Source organism: Cephus cinctus, unplaced genomic scaffold (assembly GCF_000341935.2).
Source record: "Cephus cinctus unplaced genomic scaffold, Ccin1 Ccin1_scaffold1150, whole genome shotgun sequence".
Classification (NCBI taxonomy): Eukaryota; Metazoa; Arthropoda; class Insecta; order Hymenoptera; family Cephidae; genus Cephus; species Cephus cinctus.
Window position 1 is genome coordinate 51,208 of NW_014333644.1, and position 18,816 is coordinate 70,023.

Genomic DNA, 18,816 nt, shown 5'->3' on the forward strand with positions numbered 1-18,816 from the left:
CTTCCTCCCTGTATCCTCCCACACAATCAAAGGTCCCTTTTGCGAACAAAAGCTTCACCGTCTAGCTGATCGTAACGGGTTACCGCAACCCTATCGCGCTTTACTCGCGAATTCGGCGCGTATGATGCTCAACGCTATATGAAATTGGTATATGCATCCCAAGCAGCAACGAGTATCTATGAAAATCCCAAAATAGTTTTAAACGTTCAAATAAGGTTATATCCAATAAAGAACATCGCTAAGGTATTGGACGAATATATAATTTACAACATCGAAGGCATAATATTGCGTGACATCTTATCAATGTTGCTTACTCGATGTCTAAATGGTGATATCATTACAATATTTCTTCGAGGAGATTTCTATTTGTTATTTTTTTATACTTTATAATATATTAATAAAGTTATATTATATGAAACGCGAACTACACGAAATAGTGAGGTGCAGCGACTGGTGCGGTCAAGTACGACCATGTTTCTATGTCTATGATGTGCTATAGATATTTAAATGTCCGCTTAATTTCAATCCACTATATCATGAGCTGGAACATCTAACTTGACCCACGGTTCAAAAATCACTGTTAAAATTTTACTTTATATGTGTTTTAAGACCTTCGTAAGGACAGCAGAGCCCGACGATCGGTTGTCATAAGATCAAATGCATCTGCAATTCACTGGCTTGGAGATGCCTTAGTACAGATCACTTGTGATATACCACTTACATATTTTATTTTTCAGAAAAAAATTTGTTTCATTTCTATTATCTATTATCTACATATATCTTCAGTTTATTTATTATCTATTATCTTTATTTTCAGTTTCTATAATATGACTGAATACGTACACCTGATAAAATGCAAAATCTTGTAATATAAATATCGAATATGCATAGAAATAATATTTCACAAATTTGCTGTAGACGATTCTATTGACGAATACGTATTGTTTAGATATCCTATGAACGGTATGGCAATATCTACTGTTAATGTTGTACATATTGCATTTGGCAGGAAGTTTGAATATTATATCGACGTGCACACAACGTCAAAGTTTAAATTGGGATTTTATATAGATATACTTACGGATATGTGTAACATTACTGTAACGTTATACGGATGTAAAATTACTACTTGGAATAGGTCAAAACCGGCATTCCGATATTGCTGAAAATCCCAGAAGCAATGGCAGCTCGAATTTGCTTACAATTAGTCGAGCTGAAAAGGGGGCGAAAATCGGGGGATTTATCGCTCGTTTAAGTGCGGGATTTACTACCCTTGAATTATTGCTGAGTGTTTTAAAAATTCCATTGCCTCCATTGCAAAATTACCATGGTTACTTAATACCTTGTGGTGCGAGGAACATTTCATGAAAGTATCTGAGGATTTTTGTCTAAAGGATTTTCGCGGATTAATATTTTAGATTAGTGCTTGTTGTTTACAATGACTGCTTTTATTAATTCTCTTGGATCGATATTATTACACATGTATCTGAAGTCAGTATACATTATTCACTGATATTACATTGGGCATGTTTGCTCTTACATTTTTAAATGCTTTAGAATTCCTTGCAACTCTATGTTACGTTCCTTTGCAAGTAGCAATTTTAGATCCGTAAAACGTTACAGTAACGTTACATATATCCGCAAGAATATCTATGCAACATTCCAATTTAAACCTTGACGTTGTCTGTATGTATACTCAGGGTGTCCCATTTTAAGTTAGACACTGCAATAACTCGAAAACAAGGACTTTTCGGAAAAAATGTTTGAGGAAAAAAAGTTGTCGGGCTCGAAAAGGCCATGTAGTGAGATACCTGAATTTTTGGCCTTGGGCCCAAGTCCATCTTTTAAAATGAGAATTCCTATTTTTTATTACAGATTCGTATTATATGAACCAAAAATAAGAAAGTTTTGTTCTTGAATATTTTTCGATAAACCCTCTGCAACAGACGCAAGAGGCCCTCGAAGTTGGATTTTGAAATACGTTACAAATTCCGTATTTTTGTTAATGATAACTAATAATAGTAATATGGACTGGCGATTTGATAATCTGAATTAATGTTGGGCCACGCGACTGGGGCTCAATCAGGTCCAAAATTCATTTAAACAATTTTAATTCATATTAAAATCATTTTAAAAAATGATAATCCTGGCGCGCGTTAAAGTCAATCATGCGTGAATTACGTGTCTCATAGAGATCCTTTTTTATTTTCCACCGATCTCTTATCGTACAAAGATTTGTGAATAGTATACATATTATGCAATTAGGGAGAAAAAGTGGGAAAAAGCACCTCGGAATTGTGAGAGGCAAGGGAACTCACAAAAAACAAGCAACCTGAAATTGTAACTTCTGACGTCAAGTTCAAAACCAGTGACCTCAACAACCCCCTCACACCAGGTTTCATATAAATTATGTAAAGTTCTAAAGTTTTGGTCCCTGTATTGAATCCGCCATTTTGAATGTTGAGTTTTTTACTTGAAATTCGATATCAAAGACTTCAACAACCGTCTTATATCAAGTTTCATAAAAATCCAATAAAATCTGAACTTTTGGCCAGTTTTTTAGCTTCTATCCCACTGTGTATTGGCTGGGTCGTTCATTGATTTTGTCTTAATTGGCAAGATTAACACCCTGTAGTTTCAATTTAGTCAGATTATCAAATAGCCAATCCATATTACTATTATCACTAACTAAATAGGGGAATTTGTAACGTATATATTTCAAAATTCAACTTCGAGTGCCTTTTGTGTCTGTTGCAGAGAGTTTATCGAAAAATGGTGAAGAACAAAACTTATTTATTTTGTTTCATAGAATACGAATCTGCAATAAAAAAAATATGGGTTCTCATTTACAAAAATGGACATAGCATGAAGTTAATTCTTTTGCATATTCAAAATTTTTGGACATATTCTGGACATATGTATACAAACGAATATGGGTATCTAGAGGGTATCGAATGCTGTGTGGGCAACTGCTACAAAACTTATCGTATATCGTATTGTATCTAATATATCGTTTTATTAAATAGATGAAGTCGAAAAATGTATATGGATGTTGTATATTATGACGACACCTTTTAACGGTGACGCACAAATAAATGGCACCGCGAGAAATAATTAATGAAATACTAAATTATTGGGCGCCAGGTATAACCAGAGTTACACCGCTGTCTCCTAAGGACACCCTGGCCAGCTCTTATGCGGTGGGGTCCTGGGTCTGGGAGACAATAATCAAAATCTGAAAATTAGGGAGGTTCACTCTAAAAAATTACTGGAAACGACAAACTATCGGAACCAAAATCCGGGGACGGATCTGATTTATTTTAAATAGTAAATATAAGAACAAGATGGTGAAATACAAAGGATAAGTACAGAAAACTGACCGAGATGATGCATAACACCCTGGGATATTTACCCGAACGATATTATACAATAATGTTCCCGCTGGAACAACGCAACATAAAATACGATATAACAAACGGTACGGTAACGATAATAAGCGGTACGATATTGACTCACGCACCCATGTGTTAGGGAGACGATTCCACGAGACGTGGACTGAACGGTTAGACACAAAACCGGAAAAATTGAAATAATGAAATGAGAGACCGATCTCCTGTTTGTCACCAGATTAGCTAACCTTGGACCCTTAGCGGTCAGGAAAGCGCAGGATGACGCGTAAGAGTACGTCGAACAGAAAAGATCGGTTGATCCCGTGAATTAAAACAAATAGCCAGAATACCCCTGAGCGTCACTCACCGTTGTCCAGTATCTCCTACTATTGCCAGGAACACACTCTCCTGGATTATAGTCCCTCAAACGGATCACGATACGATACAATAAATACAAAAAATCGGTAGAAAACGATAGCACGTCTATCCCTAAGTTTGGCCATGCCGTGAGTGACGCTACAAATTTTCAAAATCGGGAACCTTCCTGAGAGCGCACTGTAATACCACCACCTGGTCAAATCAGGTTCGCTGTTACATCGGCTCCGCTAGCCGCCTCGCGATGTTCAATTGTTTTAACGATCCCGGTAAAATAGATCCTGGCATCTTGCTACGATAGGGTGGCTGCAGTGCCGTTTCCGGAAGGCGGGGATCACATCCACCTCTACTCCCTCGATATTCGGCGCCACGCCGCTTCTGCAACTCTTGTATGCCCTTTGCTTCTTAAGACGCTCGCCGCTTGCTTCGCGTAGTTGAGCCACCAGGTTGTGCGCTCCGGTCTTAACGTCACCTCTCCTCGACAGCGTTACGCCAGGCCCGTAGTTGGCTCTCTCTCGGGCCCCGTCTCACTACCAATTGCGTAGAATCCTCTCGGATCCGTTTAATAAACTCAAAAACAAACGAAACGTTCCACACAGGGAAATAAATACAAATTCTTAAAATAAAATCAGTCCAACGCCACGCGAAACGCTCCGCAGCCCATCCGGCCCCACGACGTAACCGAATTCGCCTAATTTTGTGACGTGTATCAAAATGCTACGTCACAATATATATACACACACAGGGTTAATCAGTAAAAACGCACCTGAAGTTAACCCGTCCATTTGATTTGTATAGTAGAACCATGTTCAGGTGGTGCGTGTCTACTGAATAACTCTATATATCAACTATAGGTATGCAATCAATGTATTTCAACTCTCGTTCAACATCGGTGTAAAAAAGGCTAGAAAATGCAGAATCACTTTTGTCTTAAGTTACAGTAAATATCTTTGAAGAAAGTCGCTCCATAAAATTTAAATAATTCAAAGATGGTTTAAAATTTCAATAATTATATCCATGGTTCTGTCTAATTCTGAGAGATAGCAAGACAATGAAAAATTATATCAAGCGGTGGAAATAAATATTTTATATACTTTTGTTTTTACGATCTTAAGTATTTTCAGACGCTGTACTACGTGTTAATAGTACAAAATTTCGATTAAGTTATCCTATGGCGTTAACCTGTTTCATTTATAGCGTGCACTCTGTCAGTTAACTCAATTTAAGCTTTCATGCTGAAAAAGTCGCCGTAGAGTATTCTAGAGTATATAAAATTCTGATATTAACGCCTGTATAAAATTGCCATAAGAACTTATTCTCGTTTTAACATAATCAACAGTTTATTCCTACATGCACTTGAAACATAGCTAAATGTCCATTTACAGTGGGTTCACGCTTGCCTCAGACTGCTCGTACATGTTGGTAAATTCGGTGAACTGGATCTCTGATTGGTCAGATTCTTAAGTCTTTCCAACTACAGGTACAGATTATATATGCAAGGTGGTTCACTTAACTGGAACCTAAATAATTTTTTTAGATTGAGCCAAACTTGTTTAACTACTTGATTTTTTTGTTTAAGTTAAACGACTTCGAATATTAAACGGAATAATAGATGAAATGGTATGTAAGGAAAAACCTATCAAAACCAAATGGGATGTATAATTAAAGTACACTTAGGTCTATACTCTTATAGTTTCTTTTAAAGTGGTCTGGCGATGATAATTATAATAAGAACAGGGAATCATGGGTTAAGTAGATAGTTAAAAAAATGCCAAGAGTTTTGTGAAAAGAAAATCAGTGAAAATATAAAATAACTTTGAGATTCAAACCAAAAATCATTATATTCTACTGTACGAAAAAGAAGATATTAAATTTTAAAATTATTTGCTTTTATAGATTGCGTAGATCTATATAGTGGAAATTGAAACTTAAATTTTTATACCTCAGAAACTCAGATGGTAAATCATCTTCAAATTTTATATAAATAAAGATTTAATTATTGTCTAATAAATTTTAAAAATTTAGAATTGTATCTTGAATTCGATGTTACCACCAAACCACCTTAGCTAAAAGTGTCATTAACCACCTAGGGGATAGTAAAGAAAGCCAAAGTACCCTTTAGTTAAAGAGACAATCTAAGAGAGAGGTATGAGTACGAGCCATGTTATTTATTGTGCACAAAGTAGTTAAATAACGTTTGAACATTGTAATGAAATTCTTGTTTTAATAAAGTGTTGATACATCTAGGTTGAATCAACATGTTTATCAGGACAAAGAAAATATGTTTAATAAGAAATGTAGATTAATTCACTTTGAAAGACATATTTACCTGGTCTGACACATGACAGATATCTATTTTGTTAGAAATGCTGAAGCCAAACATTAAAAAAGAAAAGGTGAATAATGAGTAGATATTTAATCCTACTATATGATTGAACAACCCATCTTACAAGATGTTTGTCATCAATTATCTCAATCTGTTATCTTTACAACTATAGATAAATTACTATTATTTTTTGCAATATACGTACGAAGGGTAATATTGACCAGGAAAGATAATTAGAATTTGCAACACTTCATAAGCCGTAACATAAATAATTTATTGAAATAAAATTTACCAAGTTTATAACAACTGAAATTGAATATTATTTCATCTTGTTTCGCTGACTCCTTCTCACGCCTATTTTAAATGAAAAAAAATAGTTATTAATGAGTGATAAAAGGAAAATGAAAATGTAAGAAAAAAGTATTTACCGCTTTGTGTAGGTTTATTTTTTGAAGGACTACCCTTTTCCTTTCCCACATTTCGGCCTTGCGAAGGATAGAACATTGCAGGCATCCTCTCGAAACAGGAAAGCATTGGCGTAACGACAACTTTATCCAAAAGAGGCCATGGTGTATTGGGTATTGTACGAAATACTTCATCGGCATAAAGAGAATGCAAATCAAGGACCTTTTTCCTGCAATTTTATAATTTAGTATTATTTATATAAAATAGCTGAAATTAAATATATTTAAAAACTGCGATTCTCACCCTGAAGTTTCTATCTCCTTATATATCGTGGCGAAGGCTCCGTTTCGCAATGTGTGTCTTAAAAGGTAACGCCCAGGTTGCAATTCAGATAAAGTATGTATCACATTGTGGAGCAGGACCAATGAATCTTCTACTTTTACGTTATACAGTCTTTTTAATTCATTGTTTATCGATATGGCCGTACGTTTCTCTAGCTGCAAAATTTCTTTGGATTGCTCCGATATTCTTGCTATGTGACGAACATCAAAAGATATGAAATTATTATGTTAATCATTTCATTGAATTATTTAGACGTATATATATATGTAATTAAACCTCTAATAAGAACCGCGCCAGGTCGAAAGACAAGAGAACTCCATTGTTTCAAGGCTTCTTCCAATGTTACAGCTTCTGCACCAAGTGCTACTTGATGTTCTAATTTTGGTGCCAGCATTACGAGTTGCATTTCCCCATCCGGTAATTTCTATAAATATCCAGAAAAATTGGACAAAATATATTTCTACAATATTTGTAAAATTGAGGAAGCAAAAACTACATACCTCTACTCCATCTATTTTAGAGCGATATAAAATTTTGTAATCTTTTGGATTATTCTTTAATAATTCACTTTCTGATGCTTCACTGGTACCGATGCTGAACAATTTATAAGATACATTATGTCTTCCTGATGTTGCATCCGGAAATCTTTGTGTTTCGGAATCTACATTCTCAACTTGCTCTTTATTCTTAATATCAATATTTTTGGAAAACTTTGTTGTACTTTCAACATTCGAGTTTGGCTTCGGATTCGGAAGTTCTTGAGATAAATGATCCTCCCTGTTATCAGATTCTTGTTCTGCAAAATCCTCTATCTTTTTTTGTTCCGCGTCAATGACTAGTTCTGTGAAATTATTTAAATTTTCTAACTTAGACACATCTTCTACTAGTAAATCATTTTCAGAAGTTGTACTTTTCCCAAAAACTGTTCCTGCTCTTGAGGTTTGCAAGGAATTAAGCAATTTGTTTTCCAACGTAGATTCGTTTGAACTGCTTCTAACAGAACCATCTAATGAGGTCTTTTGTATCTTGGTTGCATTATTTATATTTTTTCCAAAATCAGATTCAGAGAGCTTTCGTTTTTTTGTGTTCACTTGATCATTTTTTTTTACTTCCATTCTTGAAAGTTCTGTAGATTTTAAACTATCTAAATGATTATCATAATTATTAAGATGTTCTTGATCCTTGGACAATCTATAGGAAAGAAAATTGAAAAGCAAATTTTTGTTAAAGATTGGTACAAATTCATAGAATCATAATATATCATAACTTTACCTAAGAGAAGTTGGATGATTAGGGTGAACGAGATGACTTTTCAAAATATATTTTAATACCCAGGAATTTTTCTGTGGTATTGTACGCATTGTAGGCGGTAATGGCTTATCGATATAAATAGTATTTTTGCCTTTTTTATTTTGTTTTATGACAACCGGTAGAATCCATGTGTTGTTATAGTTTGGCCCAGTATTAATTAATAAACAATTTAATCCACTTGAAGAAATAACTAGATCAACGTCATTAGCTTCTGCCAGCAGTTGACAATTTGGATCTTGGCTTACTGGATTTTTGGAAGACAATGAAGGTTCTATAATATTTTTATCAGTTCTAACGGGATAATTTTGTTCTAATCTTTTATGATTCACATTTAATATATATGATGTAATAAATGTAGGCAAAATTACACGAGGTATAGTTCCCTAAAACAAAATACCGATCAAGTCATCAATTATGGTTTTTCCACATTATGATAAATAGGAAAAATTGATACAAATATCATTGATGTTTACCATTTCTAATAACGTCCTGTCATATCGAATACCGATTTTTTTCTCAGATACAAAAGCCAAATCTCCAGCTTCAATGTAATATTTGGGTAGTTTTTTCAAATTCTCAATCTTACTGTGCCAATGGCAATTAATATAATCTTCGCAAACAATTTTCAAGTTGCTGCCATCCCAATGTTTTTTAGCTACCTGAAGAAACTCTTCTTGTTCTTTATGTATTAAGGATGTTAATTGCTGAAAATAAAAGTCAATAGTTTAATATTTTTTACCTTTCATAACTGCCATTTTCTTAACATCTTACAATATATGTTTCTAATTCCTCTCGGTTTGTTTGAGTGACTTCTGGTTTTTCCGAACCAGAAAACCTCAACAAAACGCGAAGACACAAGGCTTGCTGCTCTTTAGTTAAAAACGATGGCCGTGGAAATTTTATAGGGCATCTAACTATTCCAGGAACATATTTTCTCTTCTTATTTTTCAACTGCAATTCTTCATTCAATGCTGCTGCATTTTGCTGTCTTTTTTGCACATCATTTGCTTTCTTTTTGGACTTTGTACGTTTCTTGGTAGCTTTTTTTACAACTAAAGTTATATTGTTTGAGACTGTATTTGTCCCAGTGTCAATATTTTTAGACACATCATTTATCTTATCATCTGATATTTCAGTATCAGTTTCATCTTCAAATTCTGATTCTGCGAATGGATCCGTGAAACCTCCACGCATAATTTTATACATTACACTTTCTGCTATCATTCTCTCCTCATTGATAAAAACATTATCAAGCATATCTTCCAAAGGAGGATTCCTAAAATATCATATTCCCGTATAAAAAAATATATTTTTAAACAGATGTAAAGTGCATTCAGATAAATGAAGCTGAAATAATTCTGTCTTATTTTATAATAGACAAGATGTGATAGTTTTAGGTTAGGCCATACAAAAATGTCATACCAATCGATATTCATGAATTCTTCCATTTCTATTAATACTGTATATACTTCACGCCAACCCAGTAAACATTAGTTTTTGTAAAATTATATTGTTTCTTTTAAATATCGGATGTTTGCATACGCATATCATAACCTGTTATGATCACTACATATACCACTTCCGTGAAGTTAGTGATTTAAATGAAGTTCAGTAGAAATCACATAACCCTATCAGAAGCAACTAGCTGCTTTTCAATCATGTGGTACGCTCCTGTGGTGGTCCGCTGGTACACACTTTCCAATGACATGGTTCCTCAAACTAATCATGTAACAGGCTACCATGAAATAGACTCAAACTGATTTGTTGAAATCAATGAATTCGTCTACAAAATCAGAAAATGTATCCAATAGTATAATTTACACTGAAAAGGTTATACGCATAAGAATCCTACAAACTGCCATATACACAACATAACATAACGTGGAGGTCAATAAATTCACGCGCATAACATTTTACGAACATAATTATATAATTATATTAATATAATTAACATAAACACATTAATGCAATTTTATATCCTCGAAAATTCTGTGAATGAAACCCTTAACCGTTAGATACTTTTTGACAAGATCTTGTAAATTTCATGGAAGAAAGTTATAGACACAATTAATGGTAACTCAAGATAGAATATCAAGCCGATTTAGAGATAATGAATTATCTTTCAAGCTTCTATAGAGTTAGAGCACTATATTCGGATCAAAGAGCAATTTATTCCGTGTTTTTCAACAATTTGATAGGAATATAATACTGTATATACAAACACATGTGGCGAGATGTACGGGATAAGCTATATGTATATCATTAAATACATTTCAATATATATATTTACAAAACAAATAAATATATTTTTGAAACATGAAAATGGAAAATTATGACACTAATTTTTATATATTTAAAAAGATTTATATCTATCAAGAGCAAGTATACGCTCATGGCAACTAGGTTGGTCATAATAACAGTAAGAATAAAACCAATCTTGAACAGGAAATAAAGAAAAATGGTTGCCAATTTTAGCAATGGCACTTTTTAGAGCCCTATCCTTCTTCAGTCTTTTTACGTATCTATCTGCCGAGAATTCTAGCTGTCTGTTTATGGCTCTCGCCATAAAGTTGCATACCTGCGTAAAAACTCCAAATAAATTCAAGTATTTGCTGAATCATGTCAAGTAATATAGCTTACATCGAAAATTGGGTAAAACTGAAGCAAAACAATGCCTATTATATATGGCTTATCTTCGAAACCGAAAGCTTCATAAATAGGTTTGTAATTCATTACAAATCTCAACGATGCCAGATGAACAACAAGACGTGTCTGCAAATAGAAGAGATGAATATAAATATTTCACTTTTCCATATATTGTAACTAAAGTAAATTAAAAACTAACTTGGTGTACGAGGAATCTAATAAAGGTGTGCCATTGTTTCCAATGAGCAATTTCATGAGCAACCAGAGCCAAAATTTCATCAACAGTCAAGAGTCGACTGGATAATTCTGAATGACGACCATTCCTATGATGACTGACAATGTTATTATAAAGAACGATTATCTTCTGTCCGGGCACACCATGAACAAACACTTTACTATGGTGATTTCCTGAACTCTCAACCAAGAAAATATCGAAAAGAGGAAAATCATTTTCCTCCGTGAAAGCAACTAACTGATTACGAAGCTCGCAGGGTGGTAATGGCTCCAAAATTCGGTGATCAAACAAATCAAAAATAGCTTCAAGCTCGGCAACGCAAAACATATAAAGAAAAATATTATCACCACCCATCTTAAAAACCACTACTAGTAGATATGCAAATGGGAAAATAATTGTTTGTGTAATTATATGACTCAAAACAGCTTCGACCATCGTAACTCTTTCGTTATGTTCATAATCATTATTAAGATAAGATTCGTAAATGGAGAACGGCAGGTTTACCAAAAAATGGCAAGAACTCAAGAGAGTTAGAAATATCGTGGTTCGTAAAGCGTCATGACTTTCGTCGAATCCAAGGTGTATCAGAATTTCAGTAGAGCGCATCCATAGTTTTTTGTAGCTCCGAAACACAATAAATATCTATAAAAATTTGTCATGAAATTTCAAGTAAAAGAAATTAAAAGTTTTGAATACCGTTGTGAGACCAAGATTGGCGGTTTCTTTGAATACATTCAAAACATTTTTATAAAGAGCATAAACTTGATAATTCCGATAATCGTCGTCTCGAATTAATTCTTGAATCTCAACAGGTGCTACCTCATAAGTTTTCAAAATAGAACGCTGTAAGGTTATAATTTTATCTAGGAATAGTAAAAAGATTTTATTGAACCATTAGCAATTAATAACCTGTCGGGATTCTAACAGCTGCCGCCATATATATTTCGTCCATATATAAATTAATACTCCTGTATGCAAATGCTCTTCAATTATCAACATTATATTTAATTAAATTCTAATTATTCTCCTTTCTTTAATTGATTACTATTTGAAATAAAAAATGTCTGACTGCAATGAAACTGCGCACAATCTCCAATCTAGGAATTTTATTTTATACAGTTTCTTCTACGATCGGAAGGTCATCTGTTTATAAATTTCGACTGTATTATTTCTGATCACTTTTGTGCGTGCTTGCAGGTTTTTTCGTTCTCTGACAAATATAAGAGTTCGGTAATAATAAAAAATGGCTCTGTTTCGAGTTTTGCCAGCAAAACTTTCTGGGATGCCCAAAAACGTTTTTCGAAGCGTTCCATCCGTGTCCTATCATCCTAACGTGAGTATTATGTTGCAAATAAAATCAGCTAGTACCATGCCGATGTCGTTTGCGTGATTTTACAAAACACTTTTGACAAGTCCCGTGCTTTTTCTATTGTCATAATATCTGTCTTATAGGTCTTGGACCACTATGAAAATCCTAGAAATGTTGGATCGCTAGATAAAGATGACAAGCAAGTGGGTACTGGTTTGGTTGGTGCACCAGCATGTGGAGATGTTATGAAACTACAGATCAAAGTTGATGAGAATGGAAAAATCATTGATGCGAAGTTTAAAACATTTGGCTGTGGCTCAGCGATTGCTTCAAGTTCTCTTGCTACTGAATGGGTTAAGGGTAAAACTGTAAGTTTCATGGTATTCATAAGATTAGCAGAAAAATAATGTATTCTATTTATATAGGTTGATCAAGCCCTAAAACTGAAAAATACAGACATTGCTAAAGAGCTGTGCCTACCGCCTGTCAAGCTTCATTGTTCAAGTTAGTCATACATATTTTTAATTTCTTATTTCTGACTTATCTTTAATCTTATAATTGCAATTCTTTATTTTTCTTCACAGTGCTTGCAGAGGATGCTATCAAGGCAGCTCTCTCTGACTATCGCATCAAACAGCAGCCAAAGGGAAAGAATATAAATGAGGAGACAGCTGAAGCAAAAACTTAGCCAGTGATATAAATATATAGTGAAACAAAAGTAGTTTCAAGAAATGCTGCACTGTGCACTTTGTAAAATATAATGATTTATATATTTCTTAGAAGTCGTAGGTGCTTGTAACCTAGAGGGTCACGAGTGAGATAAATTATTTGACAAAAGGTATAATCGTAATGGACTGAATTAATAAATGTACTGTATTAGACTGACATTTTTTTTATATGTAATAATGAAGAGATGGTAGATCATAATGTTTCGGCGCCTCGATATATATATATATATATATAATGTATCATTCATTTTGTGTTATAATGTAATTTCTTTCGATTAACAAGTATAAAAGGTTTTTAGTACGGCTTCCATTTTTTCAAAATATCTTACGTGTATAGATAGACAAAGTGACTATAACAACGGAGGCGGTTGTATACCAGTAGTCTATAATCACGACGTCGAAATTCTTTAATTCTACAGTCACATAGGTATCGTATCGTGGCTTCTAAAGTAACGGAGGTATGGTACGCTGTTCTTTTCTTGCTGCGTATTTTCCGACGTTTTCCATCTTCCTTTAAGTGAGGCTAAGCGGCATCGCGCGGCCAAATCAAAGGAATATGGCGGCCTGACAGAAAAATTCGAGTGCTTCGAAGTGGATTATTTTGATTGAAAAGCAGACAATCTATCCAGTAGTGGGTCCTTTAAGAGCGATCATTAATATGTGACATTCAATCTCGATTGGACGATTAGTGTCTTGCTCGCATTTATACGGTTTTATCATCCCGCGGGTACAGGTTTGTATCCCACTACATGCCGATATGTATTTCCTTAATGGATGCAAATGCGTTTTTGACCGTTTGCTTTATTTTCAGGCGTAATATGCACTGATAAACCTGGAACTTTATCAATTACGACAGTAAATTCAAGAATGTCGGCCACCCAAGGAAAAATGCGAGGTGCTTCCTATAAACTAAAAATTAATGTTAAACTTATAAAGTTTATTAGATGCATATAGTACAAAAACTTGCGTCTTATTTCAATTTGTATTCACAAGTATATTTATTTGTTTCCGTGATATATTTTTCTTTCAAAATTATTCTCTGTTATGAATGATATATAACATAAATATAAGAAATAAGTTAACAGTAATGACTTGTTATTGTTAAATCAGGTCCAGGTCGACCACCTAAGTCCAAGAATTCATGTACATGGTGTGGAGAAACTAAGCAACCTTTAAGATATGTCCTTCCAACACAACATGGCAAGAAAGAATTTTGTTCCGAAACATGTGTTCAAGAGTTTCGCAAGGCTTATGTTCGAGGTGCTTGTGTACAATGTGACAATGTTATTAGAGGAACACCTGTCAAATTAGAGCAGCGAGATGGCCCAACAAAAAACTTTTGTTCTTCATTTTGCTTGAATAAACATCAGAAACGAGAAAATCAGGCAGAAACAAAGAAAAGTAAGGCTTATTTCAACAGCATTCTATTTTTTGTATAAGAAAATTATAACATAATTCTTTTTAGATAATGGCGAACAGCCATCACCAGCTGCATCTCCGGCTCCATCAGGTTTACCAAGTGGATCCAGTGCACCATCTACAACACAATCCTTTACAGGGAATAATAACCAGTCTAACAATTCACATCCACCATCAACTTCTACCGGACCATTTCAGTATGAAACTTACCAGACTTTCGACTGGGATTTGTATCTAAAAGAAACAAATAGCTCAGCAGCCCCAGTAGAATGCTTTAAACAGGTATGTTCTTCCACTTGTAAATTAATGAGCCAAAACTACTTATCCTTTATATTACAGCACGAAGTACCACCAACAAATGAATTTAAAATGGGAATGAAATTGGAAGCACTGGATCCACGAAATTTAACGTCAACTTGTATTGCCACTGTCGTTGGAGTACTTGGCCCAAGGTGTGTATCAATTTCTAAATCATAAATACTCATGAAACTTATCAATATCTCGATTATTAGACTTCGACTGAGGCTTGACGGCTCAGACAACAAGAACGACTTTTGGCGTCTGGTGGACAGCAACGAAATCCATCCAATCGGCCACTGCGAAAAGTCCGGCGGAATGCTCCAGCCCCCGCTGGGCTTCCGCATGAACGCTTCCAGCTGGCCGATGTTCCTGCTGAAGACTTTGAACGGCGCCGAAATGGCGCCGGCCAAGGTCTTCAAGCGCGAGCCGAAGACGCCACGGTCGAACATGTTCGAAGTTGGGCACAAGCTCGAGGCAATCGATAAGAAGAATCCTCAATTAATATGTACTGCGACTGTCGGAGCTGTTAAAGATGATATGATTCACATAACATTTGATGGCTGGCGCGGAGCATTTGATTATTGGTGTCGTTACGATGCCCGCGACATTTTTCCGGCTAGTTGGTGCTTCAAAAGTGGTCATCCTCTTCAGCCACCAAGACAAAAGTGTACGTCGAGTAAAATATCATTGATACATTGTAGTTCTCGCTATTTGACGCTTCTTAACTTGATTTTATTTGTTTACAGCAACAGGTCCGAACAGATTTAAATCACGGACGGGCAATGTTTTACCAGTAGTAGCCGTTTCCGGTGGTGGAACTGGAGGAGAACCTGCTGTAGCTTTAGTTAGTCCTGCTGGGTCTAGCGCACCACCTCAACCTGCCACAGAACCTGATACAAGTACAGCCAATAGTAAACCACGTTCCTTGGAAAATGGTAATTATATTTCCTTTATACATTATAAAGATAAGAACTCAAACGGGGAGTCACCATATCTATATGTAACATCTTCTGTGTTTTCAGTCACTATCTATGTGAATCATAATTGCTCCTGCGGGCCGTACTTCGATCCTCGAAAAGTTAAAGCTATGCCAGCCCAATTTGGCACTGGAGCCATTCTTAGTGTTACAAGGGATATTTTCCAGGCACTGTTAATGGCTGCCATGAGTCCCAGACAGATGCTGAGTTTGTTGAAACGTGGAGAAGGCGAGTGTATCAGTCTTACTTTGGAAAGCAAACCTACATCAGTGAGACTACCTGTCTTTGTCGAAGAAGAAGATTTCTACTCTTACATCAGGCGCCAATTGGAAGACCTGTGTGCTTGCGAGTTCATGCTTTCTAGGAGGAAAGAAGCCTGTACCAAATGTCCCAGCACGCCTCAGCTGCAGATAATCAAGAGAGAGGACACTGGTAATACCACGACACAAAAGAGGAGATGGTCCGGTGAGAATCAGCAGAATCCCACAACAACAACTACTAACCCAACTCAGCAGCATCAAGCGGAATCAAGTCCTGCAGCGACAACCACAAACTCAACACCGACATCACCCACGCCAGCGAAACAGGCTAGAAAGTCTGTGCCAGGTCAGCGAATTTACATATAACTTATTCTATTATACGTGTTAGCATATAAATCAACTTAAATCGTTGTATGCATACGCAGTTTTCCATGTGTCACTTATCAAACATCATTTAGTCAAATCTTACAGAGAAATTCTCTTGTGCTGTTATGCTTAGAATTAGAAGCTGCAACATCCACAACTCAATCCGAAAGTCCAGCTCAACGCATATCCTCTACGGAACCTGCAGAGTGGACAATAGAGGATGTCATTCAATACATTGCCATAACAGATCCAGCACTTGGCCAGCATGCAGATCTTTTCAGAAAACACGTCAGTTGTCCTATAAATAACATATAATCCATTCAGTAAACATTAAAAACGAAGAGTATATGTTTTCAATGAATTTCTTTCACAGGAAATCGACGGTAAAGCCCTGCTACTCTTGAACTCTGATATGATGATGAAATACATGGGGTTGAAGTTAGGTCCTGCCTTGAAAATCTGCAATTTGGTTAATCGTATAAAAGGTAGAAGGCATCTGGCACTGTGACCCTTTCAGGCATCCAAGTGCCTTTAAGATGAAATTCTGAGACGTCGTACTTCCTGATCGTGTATTGTATACGAGATCCATCTCGGACAATCTCATCGAACTGCGATTGCGTTTACAGTTGCCAGTTAATACGCATCTTGCTGTTTTTATGAGATTTAAACAAGTATCTTAACAGGATCCTGGATCATTATATATATGTCCATTACTGTTTTTGACTGAGAGTGAGACTTTGCAGAGTGTTAATAAAAGTGTACAGTGCAGACTTAAGCTCTAGTGGAAGAGAGACAAAGCAAGTTTTAAACAAGTGAACTTCTATTTTGAGCACTACCGAATGTACTTTTACTAGTGGAAGAGTTACACTGAAGTGTAGTAAATCCGAGTCAAATTTAAAGCACGATGTCGCGCATCAATGTTTTTATTTTTTATCACGTCGGGTAACGAATTCTAGACGAATGCACCTTAACACTGCTACGTGTCCTAGAGAGTTATCCTCATTACCAAAATCATCCCTCTCTATATACATATTATACATATATTTTTTCTATATATCGAAGGTATATAGTATGGCTATCTTCCTTCTCTGTAGTCCTTTCTAATCAATCGATCACTGATCGCCCTGTAAATAATCGTTGATCCGAGGCTACGTAAAATATAGTATATTTGACGTAAAGTACCGTATATATAAATATATATAAAAGATATATAATATATCTTATTTCTATGTTTTTTTATCATCATTGTGATACAATTATTTCAATTATTTTGAAGGGGTTTTTTTGACTTGTTTTCTTTTAATTTTTTTTTTATTACGAAAGTAATCCTCATCTTTTTTTTCATTATGAAATAAGAATGTCAATATGAGATAGCTCGTCGAGGTACGCTACTAAGGCCAAATATTATCCCATGTAAAGTTTATATTTACGTACCCTTCTCTCCTTTTTCTTTTTACTTGTGAGAAAAATTAAAAATCATGACGCCATCTGTTCCTTAACTAAAAGTGAAAAAAGCAATGACAAAGTGCTTCTGAAAATCGATGACTTAACGGTGCAATTTTGAATTTTCTCCTAATCTCGAAATAATTCTATTGTACCATACTGTCTATAGTATTTGTCTGAATTAGTAGCCTAAGCAAAATATAATACAACTATTACATACTATTGTATTATGAGTCAATGATCGTAGCAATGTACACTGTTCATAGCGTTTTAAAAAATAAAACGTAAATGAGAAATAGTAAATTACAGAAAGACAAGAAGAAGTATAAAGAAGAAACAGAAAATGAATGTAATATATCTGCGATGAATTTGCAATAAGCTGTATTTAAAATAAACTTTGTCTTTATCTTGATCCAAAACGTATAAGAATTACTGAGTGGGAAAATCTAACTATACGAATGAAAAGTCCATAAAAATTATTAATATCCTTTTTATTTATATCTCGCTATATTGCATTGTGAGAATATACATATGCATACCACAATACGATATACTTGCGACTCCAGGGACGTGCCTGACAGATCTTTCAAAAATATAGTAAGTAGACAAAGAAAAGATGAGAGAAAAACGTGGTAAATGTGACAAACAACATAATATACAAATTACGCAGAAATCGGTTCTCGTTATGTGCTACGAATACAATTATGATTATTACCTTTTACGTACGTAACTAATACTAATCGTCATGCTTCCGAATACTTTTCATAGTGTTTAGGTGAAAGATGCTTAAAAGGACTGTACGCCAAGGTAGATACAATTTATACTGACAGATCGGATTCCCTTTCTATGACTATAATTACTTTGTTGTTGTTGCTGTTGTTACAGTTGTCCTTATGTTTCAGCCGGATGTATAAAAAATAATCAAATCGATCACAGCAATTCCTTGAAACCTTCATACGAAAGCAAACGATCAAAAAACATGTAA

At 35.0% G+C, this 18,816-nt stretch overlaps 4 protein-coding genes and 1 long non-coding RNA gene across 6 annotated transcripts; 3 read left to right on the plus strand and 2 right to left on the minus strand.

Moving 5' to 3' along the window:
• Positions 1 to 4,032: 4,032 nt before the first annotated feature.
• LOC112495031 lies at positions 4,033 to 5,525 on the plus strand. Its single transcript, XR_003061153.1, has 3 exons — positions 4,033 to 4,618; positions 5,150 to 5,244; positions 5,344 to 5,525. It is a non-coding gene; the product is annotated as an uncharacterized LOC112495031 (long non-coding RNA).
• Positions 5,526 to 6,343: 818 nt separating this feature from the next.
• LOC107272268 (little elongation complex subunit 2) lies at positions 6,344 to 10,214 on the minus strand. Its single transcript, XM_015749266.2, has 9 exons — positions 9,571 to 10,214; positions 8,920 to 9,424; positions 8,622 to 8,852; positions 8,110 to 8,531; positions 7,338 to 8,028; positions 7,114 to 7,261; positions 6,799 to 7,027; positions 6,519 to 6,724; positions 6,344 to 6,444 (listed from the first exon to the last, which is right to left on the minus strand). The coding sequence occupies exons 1-9, from the start codon at positions 9,594 to 9,596 to the stop codon at positions 6,410 to 6,412; spliced, it is 2,493 nt and encodes an 830-aa protein (XP_015604752.1). The 5' UTR covers positions 9,597 to 10,214; the 3' UTR covers positions 6,344 to 6,409.
• A 287-nt stretch (positions 10,215 to 10,501) lies between these two features.
• LOC107272265 (CAAX prenyl protease 1 homolog) lies at positions 10,502 to 12,091 on the minus strand. Its single transcript, XM_025089612.1, has 5 exons — positions 11,939 to 12,091; positions 11,726 to 11,872; positions 10,994 to 11,671; positions 10,789 to 10,920; positions 10,502 to 10,726 (listed from the first exon to the last, which is right to left on the minus strand). Exons 1-5 carry the CDS (start codon positions 12,026 to 12,028, stop codon positions 10,502 to 10,504), a joined length of 1,272 nt encoding a protein of 423 aa, XP_024945380.1. The 5' UTR covers positions 12,029 to 12,091.
• An 82-nt stretch (positions 12,092 to 12,173) lies between these two features.
• On the plus strand, positions 12,174 to 13,223 carry LOC107272271 (iron-sulfur cluster assembly enzyme ISCU, mitochondrial). The gene is made up of 4 exons (XM_015749270.2): positions 12,174 to 12,362; positions 12,482 to 12,706; positions 12,764 to 12,842; positions 12,923 to 13,223. The coding sequence occupies exons 1-4, from the start codon at positions 12,273 to 12,275 to the stop codon at positions 13,024 to 13,026; spliced, it is 498 nt and encodes a 165-aa protein (XP_015604756.1). The 5' UTR covers positions 12,174 to 12,272; the 3' UTR covers positions 13,027 to 13,223.
• A 135-nt stretch (positions 13,224 to 13,358) lies between these two features.
• Positions 13,359 to 18,243, plus strand: LOC107272269 (polycomb protein Scm). Of its 2 annotated transcripts, none has more exons than XM_015749267.2 (10): positions 13,359 to 13,799; positions 13,878 to 13,961; positions 14,177 to 14,467; positions 14,532 to 14,767; positions 14,825 to 14,937; positions 14,998 to 15,452; positions 15,532 to 15,720; positions 15,808 to 16,368; positions 16,522 to 16,676; positions 16,762 to 18,243. In XM_015749267.2, the coding sequence occupies exons 2-10, from the start codon at positions 13,934 to 13,936 to the stop codon at positions 16,894 to 16,896; spliced, it is 2,163 nt and encodes a 720-aa protein (XP_015604753.1). In that variant the 5' UTR covers positions 13,359 to 13,799; positions 13,878 to 13,933; the 3' UTR covers positions 16,897 to 18,243. The 2 variants fall into 2 exon arrangements, with proteins under 2 accessions (XP_015604753.1, XP_015604754.1); XM_015749268.2 differs by having other exon boundaries at positions 15,538 to 15,720.
• Positions 18,244 to 18,816: the final 573 nt, after the last annotated feature.

Coding starts and splice junctions, on each gene's coding strand:
- LOC107272268 (XM_015749266.2), bottom strand. CDS start 9,596: ATGGAAGAATTCATGAATATCGATTG. Junction 8,532..8,621: donor ACAGGACGTTATTAGAAATG/GTAAACATCAAT, acceptor ATTTTGTTTTAG/GGAACTATACCTCGTGTAAT. Junction 7,028..7,113: donor TGGCGCGGTTCTTATTAGAG/GTTTAATTACAT, acceptor TTCGTCACATAG/CAAGAATATCGGAGCAATCC.
- LOC107272269 (XM_015749267.2), top strand. CDS start 13,934: ATGTCGGCCACCCAAGGAAAAATGCGAG. Junction 15,453..15,531: donor TCAGCCACCAAGACAAAAGT/GTACGTCGAGTA, acceptor ATTTGTTTACAG/CAACAGGTCCGAACAGATTT. Junction 15,721..15,807: donor ACCACGTTCCTTGGAAAATG/GTAATTATATTT, acceptor CTGTGTTTTCAG/TCACTATCTATGTGAATCAT.
- LOC107272265 (XM_025089612.1), bottom strand. CDS start 12,028: ATGTTGATAATTGAAGAGCATTTGCATACAGGAGTATTAATTTATATA. Junction 10,921..10,993: donor TTAGATTCCTCGTACACCAA/GTTAGTTTTTAA, acceptor TTCTATTTGCAG/ACACGTCTTGTTGTTCATCT. Junction 10,727..10,788: donor AGTTTTACCCAATTTTCGAT/GTAAGCTATATT, acceptor GTTTTTACGCAG/GTATGCAACTTTATGGCGAG.
- LOC107272271 (XM_015749270.2), top strand. CDS start 12,273: ATGGCTCTGTTTCGAGTTTTGCCAGCAAAACTTTCTGGGATGCCCAAA. Junction 12,363..12,481: donor CCGTGTCCTATCATCCTAAC/GTGAGTATTATG, acceptor TCTGTCTTATAG/GTCTTGGACCACTATGAAAA. Junction 12,843..12,922: donor TGTCAAGCTTCATTGTTCAA/GTTAGTCATACA, acceptor TTTTCTTCACAG/TGCTTGCAGAGGATGCTATC.